A 14,900-nucleotide genomic window follows, 5' to 3' on the forward strand; every position below is an offset into this window, starting at 1 on the left:
CATTAAACCAAAGTATATGTTTATTTTAAAGGAATGTGGGAGAAAGTGCCAACTAGGGTGTTCACCACTGAGTATTTCTGCCCTCTTCCCAGACAGGGATGCTAGGACTATCTTTGTTGGAATAAGGTGTGGTCATGTGACTTGCCTTGGCCAATTAAATGTGAGTGGAAGTGCCTGATGTCATTTCCTGGATGAAACTTTAAGAGCCAGTATTGCAAGGAGGTCCTTCACAAACCTGGTGTTTACAGTCCCGTGATAAAAGCGCTATTAGATAAAGCAACTTATAGATAAAGAAACTGAGGCTCTGAGAGGTGAAGTAGCTGACTCTAGGTTACCCAGCCAAACCTGCCTGACCCCAGGTCTTCAAAGCCTGGTTTCTTCTTACTGTGGCTTGCTCCCCCATTGCTAGTCGATCCTTTTGTTGATGTGGTTATGTATCTGGGAAAATGCGGGAGCCGATGTGTATTGATACAAACTCTGTCAACCTTTTACCTTCGGACACATCTGACAACTCTGCAATCAAAAAGCCACAGCAACCCTGCTTTGCAATTGCTAATCCCTGGCTGTATACTCCCTTAAGTGACCCTGCACAGAACAAGGGGAAAGGGTTTAGCCTTGGGAGTCAGAAAAGTTTGAGTGTGAGTCAGATCCCAACCCTGCCACTTACTAGCTGTGCGGACCCAGCAGAAACTTCGACTTCCCTGAGCAACTCTTCTCTATTCTATAAAACTAGGCTAACGCCTCCCTTGTCATTCTAAGGGTTAGATGATAGGAACATGGAGCGTGCTTGGCATGTTTCAGTTGAATAAATGTATACATTTGAAAACATCTGGTCTCCTCCTCCATCCCTTCTTGCTCCTTGCACCTAAGCCCAATATGGCAGACGGTCTACAAGACCTTTTGGTATGCTCTGGCTTCTGTGATTCCAGCCTCCCCGTGACTCCTTGCATGCACCGACTCTATTCCCCTCCCCCAGGATGAACCCTCACACACAGACCCTGCTCCCCCAGGTCCATCTACAGGTCAGAAGGGTCAATGAGGCTGGACACTAGCCAGTCAGAAGACAAGTATTAGAACATGGCCCTTGTGGCACAGGCAGGAACCCGATCGTGTGGTCTTTCGGGCCATGGACATTTGGGTATCTTCCCTGAGAGGAAAGACAACCCATTGGTAAATTTTTAGCATAGGAGAAAATCCTTAAAAGTCTTTAAACTTGGGCTTTATAGGACCGGTAAGAGTTCACTAGCAAGACAGGGAAGGCAAAAGCATATGCCATAGCAGGGAAGCTTCACGTAGACATGCTGAGGATGCCCTGTCACTGGAAGGTACACAGACCAGAAAGAGTACAGAAGAGGCTGGGAAGAGGAGTTGAGACGCCATACTGCCTTGATAAGGAGGCTGGATTCTCCTGAATACGTACATCCTCCTTGGAGCCATGCTTTGTCTTAGAAGAACATGTCAAAAGACCTTTCAATAGGACATGGTGCTGTGAAATTGACAGCCTATGATGCAGCCCTTATTTTGACATGTTTCTATACTTTCTGAAGTCCACTTACATACATATTATAAGCCTGCTGGATGAGCCTCTAATTGCCTCTGGGCCTGCTATCGTGGGGAGACTTTTTAGGTGCCTCTGAGGTTGGCAAGGAAACTAGTTCCCATTTGTGAAATTTCCAATTGGGGTTTAACAATGGGAATAGAAAATAATTTGATAGCAGCTGCTTGTTGGATGCTCCCGGGAACTGGCTCCAGCACTGTTGCTGGGTAGTGCTTGGCAGCCCCCATTAGCCTACTGTGTCCTGTTAGTGAATTTGAAAGCCAAAGTAATCAGTGGAACTTCATTTACATTGGTATTTTTTCCAGTAATTAAAAAAAAAAAAGAGAGAGACTTCATGTACACTTAAGAAATATTGCCAGTGCAGGCTCGAGCGCAAAGCATATCTTAATTGTAGAGAAGAGCTTTTGCGGTGAGGACGGACCTCGCATCACAAGAATCCTCTTCCCCTGTGTGGCTGATGCACACCACCTTGACTTCACCTCTGTGCTAAGAGTCACAGTGTTCTCAGGATGCAATCAGACCCTCCTGGGGTTGACTTCAGTCTATGCCAACTCAGAAACTGCTGCCTTTAGGCAAATTCCAGGTTCCTTGTGTCTCTCTGGGTCACACCTTGGGAGAAGATCATTTAAAAGACTAATTAATTTGCCCTCTTCCTTAGATTTCCTACTCATCCATTTCTAACGGCAAAAATTCCGGTTCTACTGGTGTATAATAAAAATTGTATACTCACACCTGCTTCGGCCCTGGACCTCTAAACTGGGGCCACCCACACAGGGACTGGAACCCAGCTGTCCCTGGGAGCGAGTCAGGAAGGCTGATGATTGCATCAGTCCAGGGTCTTAGGGAGCCCCCAGGGTTTCAGGGAGATGCCTCAGCAGGTGTAAGTCCGGGTCATCCCTCCCCCAATACTACAACCAAAGCAGCTCTGTGTCACCTATTTTCTAAGGCATCTGGGCAAGGATTCTTTCAACAAAGGAGCTAACCACGTTTCAGAAGCACAATTCTAGGCACATCCTCAAAAGCCACCAACCTGCTCCCTCACTGGTCCTCATCTACTCTTGGTGGATCTCATCACAGACTTGCCTACTTGTTGCTCGTCCCCAGCAACCACCTCATCCCTACCTCTGCTGGGGACTCTCCTCCAGTGCTCTGGATCTTGGCCTTCCTAGAGTGTTCAGCTTTGCCTGCCCCTGACTGTGACTTTATCCTGGTCTCAGATGAGGAGAGCTCTTGCTGAGTCCTATCCCCTACTTAACAAATAAAGCCACAGGAGATACAGAAAGGGATGGTGCTAAAAATTAGAACCTCTTGTTAAAGGACAGATACAGAACTCCCATTGTGGCTTTTGGGAGGAGTCAAGGCAAAGAGCAGGAATGGTCAAAAGTGAGATAAAAAGGCAGAAATAACTCTGAGAGTGGCAATAATCAATAGTATGTGATCTTCAGAGGCGAGTTGGGGCCACATGTGGTCCTGAGATCTGGTACACGTTTCCGGGTCAACTTGTCACCAGACACTAAAATTAGTGCAGGGACTTGGAGTACATGCCTTCACTTAATAAGATTGGTCTAATTTAGTACAAATTCTCTTAATAAAGTCTGTGTTGAAATTATTCCGCATCCCCAGGGTCTCTGCTGCTGGAAGCAAGAGGCACGTGCTAACATAGTCTGCCTTACATTCAGGTGGGCATTTCCCAAGGAGGGCTTCATGAAGCTCCAGTTCCATAGGCTGCCCCTTCCACAAGGAGGCCATGGTCAGGTTTGGGAAACTGCAAAAATTATCCCTATAGGACCACGTTGGAGAGTCACAATGCTTGTTAGCATATTAAAAGCTCTCAAAAGCCCACCAATGAAGCATTCTGTTTGATATTACTTAACCCATGTTTCTCAATCTCATTTCACTATGGAACTCACTCTTTGTGAAATAGCGTTCTTGGAGCACTCTTTGGGAAATATCTCATTGGAGATGCAGGTCTCCATCCCTACCAGGCCATGAGTTTACAGAAGGCAAGGACTGTCTGCTCTCACAGATTCTCCTCTCCTCACCTTTCCCCCTCCACTAGTAGGTCAATAGCTAATGTTTGTTGAATTACATCCCATTTGTTCTTTTAAAGTTTATTTATTTATTTTGAGAGAGAGAGAGAGAGTGTGTGTGTGTGAGTGGGAGAGGGGCAGAGAGAAAGGGAGAGACAGAGAATCCTAAGCAGGCTCTGCACTGTCAGCACAGAGCCCAACATGGGGCTTGAACTCACGAGCTGTGAGATCATGACCTGAGCTGAAATCAACAGTCGGATGCTTACCCAACTGGGTCACCCAGGCACCCCACATCCCAGTTTTGAAGCTGTTTTGACAAAGCTATGTGGTTCGTGGTCTGACACACAGGGATGACTAACAAGGTGTTCCTTAGTATTATCTGTATCAACAAATCAAAAGAAGATTGTTCTAGGCAATGGAGTTAATTTGATGCAAGGGCATCTTAGTTTAATAGATGAAATCAGCTTTAAAATTCACGTCTGGAAACACAGTATAACTGGGTTGTAATTCTAACTTTGTATCTTATTCCAAAGATTATATTTTTTTAAGTTTATTTTTGAGAGAGACAGAGACAGAGAGAGGGACAGAGAGACAGAGAGACAGAGCCCAAGTGGAGGAGAGGCAGAGAGAGAGGGAGACACAGAATCTGAAGCAGGCTCCAGGGCCCGATTTGGGGCTCACATTCATGAACCATGAGATTATGACTAAGCTGAAGTCAGACATTTAACCAACTGAGCCACCCAGGCTCCCCTTTCCAAAGATTATATTAATAAGAAAATTTGAAAACCCAAAAGATTCCACCATAGCAGAAAACTGCTAGAATTGATTCATGAATTCAGCAAAGTTGCGGGATATAAAATCAATACACAGAAATCAGTTGCATTCCTAGACACCAACAATGAAGCAACAGAAAGAGAAATCAAAGAATTGATCCCATTTGCAGTTGCACAAAAAAACCATAAAATACCTAGGAATAAATCTAACCAAAAAGGTGAAAAATCTATACACTGAAAACTATAGAAAGCTTATGAAAGAAATTGAAGAAGACGCAAAAAAATGGAAAAAGATTCCATGCTCCTGGATAGGAAGAACAAATGTCATTAAACTGTCGATACTACCCAAGCAATCTACATATTCAATGCAATCCCTATCAAAGTAACACCAGCATTCTTTACAGAGCTAGAACAAATAATCCTAAAATTTGTATGGAACCAGAAAAGACCCAGAATAGCCAAAGAAATCTTGAAAAAGAAAACCAAAGCAGGAGGCATCACAATCCCAGACTTCAAGCTATACTACAAAGCTGTAATCATCAAGACAGTATGGTACTGGTACAAGAACAGACACTCAGATCAATGGAACAGAATAGAGAACCCAGAAATGGACCCACAAACGTATGGCCAACTAATCTTTGACAAAGAAGGAGACAATATCCAATGGAATAAAGACAGTCTCTTCAGCAAGTGGTGCTGGGAAAACCGGGCAGCGACATGCAGAAGAATGAACCTGGACCACTTTCTTACACCATACACAAAAATAAACTCAAAGTGGATGAAAGACCTCAATGTAAGACAGGAAGCCATCAAAATCCTCCAGGAGAAAGCAGGCAAAAACCTCTTTCATCTTACCCGCAGTAATTTCTTACCCAACACGTCTCCGGAGGCAAGGGAAACAAAAGCAAAAATGAACTACTGGGACCTCATCAAAATAAAAAGCTTCTGCACAGCAAAGGAAACAATCACCAAAACTAAAAGGCAACCAATAGAATGGGAGAAGATATTTGCAAATGACATATCAGATAAAGGGTTAGTATCCAAAATCTATAAAGAACTTATCAAACTCTACACCCAAAAAACAAACAATCCAGTGAAGAAATGGGTGAAAGACATGAATAGACACTTATGCAAGGAAGACATCCAGATGTCCAACCAACACATGAAAAAATGCTCAACATCACTCATCGTCAGAGAAATACAAATCAAAACCATACTGAGATACCACTTTACACCTGTCAGAATGGCTAACATTAACAAGTCAGGCAACAAGAGATGTTGACGAGGATGCAGAGAAAGAGGATCTCTTTTGCATTGTTGGTGGGAATGCAAGCTGGTGAAGCCACTCTGGAAAACAGTATGGAGGTTCCTCAAAAAACTAAAAATAGAACTACCCTATGACCCAGCAATTGCATTACTAGGCATTTATCCACAGGATACAGATGTGCTGTTTCAAAAGGACACATGCACCCCCATGTTTATAGCAGCACTATCAACAATAGCCAAAGTATGGAAAGAGCCCAAATGTCCATCAATGGATGAATGGATTAAGAAAATGTGGTATATATACACAATGGAGTGTTACTCGGCAATCAAAAAGAATGAAGTCTTGCCATTTGCAACTATGTGGATGGACCTGGAGGGTATTATGCTAAGTGAAATTAGTCAGAGAAAGACAAAAATCATATGACTTCACTCATGTGAGGACTTTAAAAGACGAAACAGATGAACATAAGGGAAGGGAAACAAAAATAATATAAAAACAGGGAGGGGGACAAAACAGAAGAGACTCATAAATATGGAGGACAAACTGAGGTTTACCAGAGGGGTGGTGGGAGCGGGGATGGGCTAAATGGGTAAGGGGCACTAAGGAATCTACTCCTGAAGTCATTGCTGCATTATATGCTAACTAATTTGGATGCAAATTTAAAAAAATAAAAAATTAAATTAAAAAAAATAAAATTTCACAAGGGCTTGGAGCAAAAACAGTATCGTTTTAGTTTTTCTAAGAGATACACCAGAAGGAAGGAAAGAGGCCACTGAAGAAAAAGTGAAAACTCACGTGATGTAATCTGATCTTGGAGTTCCTTGGTTCATGCTGTCCCTCTACCACTAGCTGCCATTTTTGAGTACCTGCCCTGTGCCGAGCTAAATGCATGTCTTCCCCTTTTGCAACCCTATTGCCTGGGTGAGAATGGAATCCCCATTTTGCAGATGAAGAAACAGACAGAAGTACCTCACTAGGGGTCACACAGAGCCTGGATTTGCACCTGGGCCTCTGCCACCAGAACTCTTATCCTTAATTGCACTGCTACACCACCTCTGCTTCTAGGGACATGTAAAAAGCCAGATGGAGCTTCATACCCAAGTACAGAAGACCAGACAATTCTGAAACCTGGAGTCAAATCACTTGTACAAACCCCCAGGGCATTTTCCCCACACATTGGACAATGTCCAAGCTGAGGCCTAAAAGTAACTACAGGCCCCTCAAGGCATTGTGGTTCACTGTAGGGAGGGTTGAGTTTGGAGCCATAGGAAGAAAATTCCAGACCCTCACTGCTGCTCTGGGTCTTGGAAAAGTGTCTTGCCTCTATATTCCTTAGTTCTTCATCTGGAGAAGGAAGGGGGTATCCTGGATAATATAGGATAATAATAATCCACTCCATGAATTCAGGTCCCCAACCCGACAGAGCTGACTTTGGGCTCATCTATAGTCATATGTTTTGCTCTCTTAGAACATGCCACATATTAAATGTCTGCTGGGACGGCTGGAGGGGGATACACAGAAACAAAAAAGGGTGAGAAACCTGCTGAGAATGGCCGTGGCCGGCCACGACCACAGGTCATCCATCTCCACAAGTCCCCTGCAGCCCCTGGGTTGTGTGGACAGTTGTGAAGCTACAGCTTGTGGGGGTCTATTACACACTTCACTTAGTCTTTGCGTTCCATGGGTGTCTCCATCACTGACATGAGGAAATGAGGGAAAGCGAGATTTCAGACGGTCTCGCCATTTGCATAGCTCAAAATTGATACCCAACCATCCGTGAAATTGTGTTCATTGAGGGGCGTCCCCATCAACAAGCCACACATAGAGCAGCATTCGAGTCAAGCAAGAGGGAATGTCGCACCCACTCCACCGTGTGTTTCTCAGACTAAACGGCTGTGGGAATGACGGCGGGAAAGGAAGCACCAGCAGCGTCCTGCACACACCTCACAAAGGGAGGAGACAGCACATTCACACAACACGGATCTTCTACTTGGAGGGAAGCGGATGTTACTGATTGAAAAGCTATTGAGGTGGGTAGGTCCCACCTCTCAGTTGAAAGAAAGCTGAGGGGGAGTTCATCCCCAACGCAAACTCTGGCTCAGAATACAAGCTACATTAAATCACGTTTGCCAAATACTGTTTCTCAAGACAACTGCATTTCCCAGAAAACCTGACACAAATCATTGGGAGTTGTTGCTGAACCCAGTGTCCACAGAACCCAATTATTTGGACAGTCTCTCCCGGCATTGTGTCGGTCCCAGCCTGTCCCCATCTTTATGAAGCAGCCCAATTACTACATCCTCCAAGGAGTCCTCTTTGAGCCCTCCCAGCCACATCTATTGTATGGCATGCAGTTCAAAGCCTTATAAGCAAGCAAGACCTGAGTTTGAATCTAGGCCTCACTAATTCCTGGCTGTGTGGTTTGGGCAAGTTATCTAAATGTGCAACATCATCTGTAAAAAGAGTTATATGTTTAGCAGGTAAGAATCAGAATTCACAAAGAAAAATTATTTTTTCTACATCCATCTTAGTTTCATTTCAAACCCCTATTCCATCTGAGTGGGGGAGATTTAACCTTGGCAAATTAGAAATGTTTCCACTTCCTTGGGGCTGATTGACTTGGGGAGTACTGACGTGGGGCTAGGGCATTGAGGGGGTCCCCAGCCCTCTCCCCAAGCAGGTGTCCGCTGAAATGGTGCTCGCCTCTTTGGTCCTGTCACTGACGGGCCTTCTGGCCTGGCAGCTCTCTCAGCATTTCCTTGCCTTCCTTGAGGGCACAAAAATATCTTTGCTGCTTCTCATGCTCTCTCTGTAAGACCATCTGTGGTCCATCTGCCTGTCTGTCCAGATGCGACAGGCGGGCATTCCCTCCAGCGTCATGCTCCCCAGCCCCAGCTCGGCCCAGGTGGCGGGCTTTAGGTGCCTCACTCAGCACCCCTGTGTCTTATCCCCCTCTGCTGCCTCCCTGCCAGCCTCCCTCCCCGGTCAAGGGCAACATTTTCTCCTCTGGGGGAAGCCAGATTTTCTTCCTCTATTTTCCCCCAAATGTTGATCCATACCCAGATCTTCTCCATCCTCCTAAGGACTTAGGCTGCTGGAAACAAAACCGAGGAAGAAGTTCAGCTTTAAGCCCGATCTGCTCTTCTCCTTGTCACAACCCTCCCTGTGGCAATGAGCAGAAGCCAGATATGTGTCTAAATGGAGGGTAAGGTGGGAGAAATACTCAGGAAAAAATCAAAAGAATAGACAGATTAAGATCTCAAACGTACTATCCTGCCACTTAAGTATTAAATAAAATAGAACATGAAAGCACTTGCCATATTTTAAGGGCCTAATAAACAATGGCTATTATTCTTTCCCCTATGATCTGTTGGACACATCATCTCTGTCATTTGTTTGGAAATTAATCATGCACTGCCTTAGAACATCTATTCTAGCAATTTACTCTCACATTTTTATCTTCCCATTGTCTACACTTTATTCTCCCAACTAATGTAAGTTCCTAGAGAGCATGGTCTATATCTTATAATTAACTGAATATAACAGAGGGCTAGACATTCAGCAGACACTTTAAAAATGTGTGCAGATCTAGCCTCAAGAATCCAAAATCACATTCGCAAACATTTAGAGAAAGTTCTTTGTGTAAGAAATCAGGTTATGTTTTTTTTTCCTTCAAATAATTCATGAGCATGTTTGTGTCTAAATGTTAACAGAGGAGCCATGGTTTACGAAGACACCCCAGATATTAAAAAGAGATTTTCAATGTATCTATTATTTTTTAAATCCTGAATCACAACCACCCCTGAGTGCAAATATATTTCAAATTTTATGCTGGCCTCCTATTGCAAAGTGCTAATTGAATTGATTTCCTGGAGCTCCATCACTAATAAATACAGTGCACCACAGATGTGGGATTCTTGAGTGAAAAATACAGAATATGAATGTTTTGCTGAGAGAAAATGGTGCGTTGGAAAATGTCTAAGAATCCAAGAGAGTCACAAAGTTTGGTCTTTAAACATGGAGCTGCAGGGGCGCCTGAGTGGCTCAGTCGGTTAGGCATCCGACTTCGGCTCAGGTCATGATCTCACAGCTCATGAGTTCAAGCCCCGCGTCGGGTTCTGTGCTGACAGCTCAGAGCCTGAAGCCTGCTTCTCATTCTGTGTCTCCCTCTCTCTCTGCTCCTCCCCGCCCCCCGCTTGTGCTCTGACTTTCTCTGTCTCTCAAAAATGAATAAATGTAAAAAAAATTTTTTAAAATGAATAAACTTGGAGCTGCAGAGTGAGCACTTCAGGGGACTGAATGACAGAGGGCTCTCTCTCAACCTCACTCTGGATGGGGCCACTGGTACAACAGGATGCCCCAGCTGGCCCCATGCAGGGGTGAATGTGCTCACACTGGAGGGGCACATACTTCACTACTGGTGTGGCCTCGAGCCACTAACTTCTCTCTCAATCTGAGTTTGCTCCACTGTAACGATAGAATAAGTACCTCGTATCCAAGTGTTTAGTGAAGATTCAGTAAGATGATGTATGTGGAGGACTTCACACAGTGTTGGAAACGTAGTTCATATCCAGTAAATGACAGTTGCCGTATCTGCTGCTCTAAGGGGACAGTGGGGTGGACAAAGTGGGGAAGAGATGACCATGTGAATGCTCTGGAGAGTGGCAACTCTGCGACTTGTACCCAAGACACACCCTTCTTCCTGCAGGTCCACAGAAGTGCCCATTTTGCTAGAATAGGAATACGCTAATGGCACAGAGGACCCTACCCATGGGTGCTTTGGTAACTAAGATCAGAAGGCTTCAGGAGGGTTCCCCCATACTCCCAAGTCATTGCCATGTCAGGGCATTCCTCAAAGCCAAATCTCTTTGGAGTTCCCCATGGACTGAGTACTTCAATAGAACCTTCTAGTTTCATTTCCAAAGTGAAGACACTTTTGGCGGCAGGTAACAACAGTGTGAGTCAAAGGGCTTAAGCCATAAAGACGGATGATTGGCTCCCACAGCTGAGGATGCCCTGTGGTAGAGCAGTGAGGAGGTCCACTCAGCACTCTGCTAGGATCCTCCTGGCCCTTCTCTCCTTCATGCGTCACCTTGGTCATCCCTCGTCAGCCTACAAGATGGCTGGAGCAGCTCTTAGCCTTCCATCCTCACATAATCATCTCCAGGGAAGAGAGCAAGAGTAGGTTCGAGAAACTTTCTGGAGAGAAAATGAAAGCTCTTTTCCCAAAGGCTGCTGGTTAATTTCTCCTCTCAACTCATTGGCCTAATTTGGTCTCATGATTATTCCTGGGCCAGCCTCTGTGATTTAGTGGACGCAGGCACCGATTGGCTTCGTCGTGGTACTGGGTCCTAAGTCGACACCTGAGTCAGTCACTAGAGCAAGGGAAACAGGAAAACCTGATTCGCCGTGACTAAATAGAATCCATCCCTGGAATTCAAGTCCACTCGGCCAAACCTCTGGGCGCTGTGACAAGAAAGCAGAGGTGAGATGGATGTTGGAGAGACACCACAATGCCCGGTACTCTGCTGGCATTAACTCACCGTCTCTTTTAGTTCAGGAAACAGTTTTGAAATGTCTGCTGGGTGCCAGGCAGGGTGCAGGATGCTGGGATGACGCAGAGGCCCTGTGTTGTTGAGAGGAATAAATGAGTCAACTTATGCAAAGTGCCTGGTGCAGCCCTCGGCCCCTAATACCTGCTCAGTATCATCTTCATTAAAATGAATAATGCATGAGTGCCCCCTGCCATCCAGGAGAGAGACTTAAACAAACACATTCTAGCATCGTGCAAAGGGCTGCAAGGGTAAGCCGGCGGGTGGCAGAAACGAGAGAGATCACACAGGGGAGTGCAGGAGGCCCAACCTACGAAGCTTCTAGCCAGTGATTCCTAACCTTGACTTCTCGTTTAACACACCTGAGGACCTTCTGAAACTCGCCACGCCAATTAAGTCACAATCTTTCAGGGCAGGACCCAGCACCAGAATCAGGTTGACTTTTTAAAGATCCCCAGATGATTAAAATGCGCAGCCAGGGTTGAGAAGCGCAGTAATAGGCTATTGAGGACATAAAACGCACACGTGTAAACCATTAGCAACACTGGGTTGCGAGGGGATGTGAAAATGAAGTCAGCGCTCCAAGGCGCAGGGCAAGGAGAGGACACAGTGAGCAGGGGGCTCAGGACACAGAGCGTGGTAGGCAGGGTGGCTCATGAAAGGTTTTGTGTGCAGCAGGGGACAGGAGATGGGATTTGCCTAATGTAAGCAGTTTGGAGGTGGTGCCTTAGGGGGAAGAGGAACAAGCGGGAGCAAAGTATGTGTGCAAATGTAGAGGGTGTTGAGTGTGGACTCAATCGGGAGAGAAAAACTACACCGTAGTTTCAACAGGTAAATAAAAAGAATTATTAACTAACAGAGAATTGGAATAATGAAGGATTAGCCCCTGAGAAGTAGAATTCTGAAGAACAAAGGAAGGCAGGTATTAGAAGTCTCTACTACCCCAGGGCTGAGGTGGGGTGACCAGGGGAGAGCCCCTCCCCCCACTCTACAGCTAAGGTCCAGGCTCTGCCGGCTCAGAGTAGCTTGAGGGCAGAGAAGTCACTGTAGCTTTCTAGTCTAGTAGAACTTGTCAGAAATTCGCCCTCGGTGCTGGTGTCTCACTGGAGCACACTTCCCTGGGGACACACTGCAGGAGACTTCTGAGAGACGGCGGGAGAGCCAGGAGGCAAAACCAAGAATTGTCCCCTACAAGCAAGCAGAGGCTGAGAATTTGCAAAACCTTCCCCAGGAATTAGCAAGGCTGGACTTCGACCCACATCCGCGTTTCTTATACATCCTGCCACTCTGCTGAACAAACAGGAGAGCAAGATCAAGGCTGGGCTCTCCGTGTGGGCTGCTCAGAGATGGAATAGGCCTGGGCCCCGGGAAGGCTGTGGGGGAGGCCTCCTGGAGGAGGTGAGGATTCCAATAGACCTCAGGGGAGCTTTTAGAGACCTGGAGAAAATGAGAGGAGAGGACTTGAGACCAGCAACATTAAACAGTCTCACGTGCTGAAGAGCAGGCCTGACCTCAGGACTTGGCCCAGCCGATAGAGAGAACAGTGGAGAACGAGATGCAGGCAATGAGAAGAAAGTCAGAGGTAGAACAGAATCAAGGAAGTCCTTCCATGCCAAAGAGCTTGAATTTAAGTGGGTACAAAACCAATTTATTGCAAGAGAGCCAGAGGCTGTGGATGTAGGGCTCTAGGATTCCCTGACTGCCTGCCAGCCTCTTTGTAGCATATAGGGAAGCAAAGGCCAGCTTTGGGGTCAGACTGGGACTAGGGTACCAGCTCCAGCGTTCAGCTGTGTGTCCTGGGGCAAGTCCCTCAACCTTGCTGAGTCTCGGGTTTCTTCAGGTGTCAGTGGGAAACGAGGGTTCCTTCTTTGCAGGCTTGTTCAGATGAAGTCCCTGGCAGACAGCCAGACACACGGCAGGCCTGGCATCAGTGGCCGCTTCCTTCTCCCTCCTACCTTTACTCTCTAGGCCGTTTCTGTCTTCTAAAGCAGTTCATGGCTCTGAAGGCAGCTGCTTAAAATTCAGGAATTCCAGGATTTCTAAATCAGGTGCAGCTGGGGAGTGCCAAGGTATTGGCGGCAGATGATATCCTCTCGATGGCAGTGCGGCCGCTGAGCTCACCGCTCCGAAGGAAAAGCTCAGGTTGAGGGGACACAGTCACTGTGTCTTTGGTCCCCTGGCCAGATGGTGGTGGCCTTGAAGTGGTGTTTCATCTCCACAGGGCAAATGACCGTGCTTCTTTCACTTCTAGGAGGAGAAGTCACCAAACCGCGGTTTGCTCAATTCTTCCACGGCAGCCTGGCCAGTCTCACCATCCGCCCTGGCAAAATGGAGAGTCAGAAGGTCATTTCCTGCCTGCAGGCCTGCAAGGAAGGGCTGGATATTAATTCCCTGGAAAGTCTCGGCCAAGGAATAAAGGTAAGGAAGGAGCCGGCATCCCCGCCAATAAGACATTGATTTATGGGGCAGTGGCTGCCCAGTGCCAGTGGACTCCGGGAAATGGAGTCCTCAGTGTGGAGTTGCACAGAGATGGTCTGGGGGCAAAGGTGCTGACACGGTGGGGAGATTAGCGACCGTGACTTCCATGATGGGCTTCTGCCGTGTCCTGAAATTCCTAGACGAAGGCCTCCTGTATAATCAGTTCACTACACAAAAGCAGGCACATGTCCAATGCCTACCAGAAGGGAATTGTTGTATTTCAGCTGTTCCTGGGTTGGTTGATTGGTTTTTGTTTTATTTGCCAAAGGCTCAGAAGCAGCATGCAGGAATGTATTTCAAAAATATTTAAAAATAGAATAAAAAGTTTGGCCATGTTAAATATAAATTAGGAAGGAAGGTCAGCCTGGGGTGGGCTGGAATTAGAAAGCAGATACAGAGGTCGCCGGGTCTCATGTTGTGAAATTGAAGCACAGATTGGGCTTCGAGCAATCTCTGGCAAAGGGAGTGTGAGCAGATTATGCAAAATAAAAACATTTCGTGTGATCCAAAAGAATCAAAGCTGCATTCTGAGAACAGCGCTTCCTGAGAGGCAAGACATGGCTGACTGTCCTCAGTGAGCGCCCCTTGCCGTCCCCACCCCGGACAGGCAGGGGTAGTTCTGGCCTCACCTGGACCTTAGGAGCTCCGGCCAGCAGGGAGCCTCTGGGAACCTGAGCAAAGAGCTGGGTGAACATCATCATAGCCCCTGTTCGATCCTAACACACCCCTGTTAGGGGTCTGCGGTGAGAGCAGGCAGCCCACCCTCTACCTCCTGGAGCACAGGACAGCCCCACAAGCCATCGCCCCTGCCAAACTGTGGAGGCTTCCTTTACGGGCCATTTCCCGAGGATGGTGTGCCCCCCCACCCCCATCTTGCACCTGGTACAGCCCTAGGATCCTCACCTGCCTCCTGCCCTGGGCCTACCTATCCTGGACCGGGAGTCACCCCTCCAGCAGACAGTGCCTTTATGTCCACTGCCAATGGGGCCTGTGGGGCTCGGATGTGGGGAGCCCTGGAGGGTCTGGTGATCTGAGCACACCATGCTTTTCTGTAGGCTGCAGTCACTTCAGCAAACATGCCACAGACACCCACGTATGGGTTCAGGGCTGGGTGAGGAGATGCGAAACTGAACACTGCCAGCCTTTTGTCTTTTGGGAAGTCAGTGGCCTAAGAGGACGTTTATAATCCAGTGTGGTAACCGCCGTGATGATTATGAGCACTGAGGCTCCCCAAGTGCCAGG

The 14,900-nt window shown here is 46.8% G+C and overlaps 1 protein-coding gene across 3 annotated transcripts in view; it reads left to right on the forward strand.

Moving 5' to 3' along the window:
• The window catches only part of CLSTN2 (calsyntenin 2), a 603,671-nt gene that overhangs the window by 565,099 nt on the left and 23,672 nt on the right, over positions 1–14,900 (forward strand). For all 3 annotated transcript variants that reach the window (XM_058730043.1, XM_058730044.1, XM_058730045.1), the window contains one exon: positions 13,432–13,598. In XM_058730043.1, coding sequence (XP_058586026.1) covers positions 13,432–13,598 — 167 coding nt within the window. The remainder of the gene's footprint in view (positions 1–13,431; positions 13,599–14,900) is intronic.

This window comes from Neofelis nebulosa, chromosome 5, assembly GCF_028018385.1.
Source record: "Neofelis nebulosa isolate mNeoNeb1 chromosome 5, mNeoNeb1.pri, whole genome shotgun sequence".
In the NCBI taxonomy this organism is placed as follows: domain Eukaryota; kingdom Metazoa; phylum Chordata; class Mammalia; order Carnivora; family Felidae; genus Neofelis; species Neofelis nebulosa.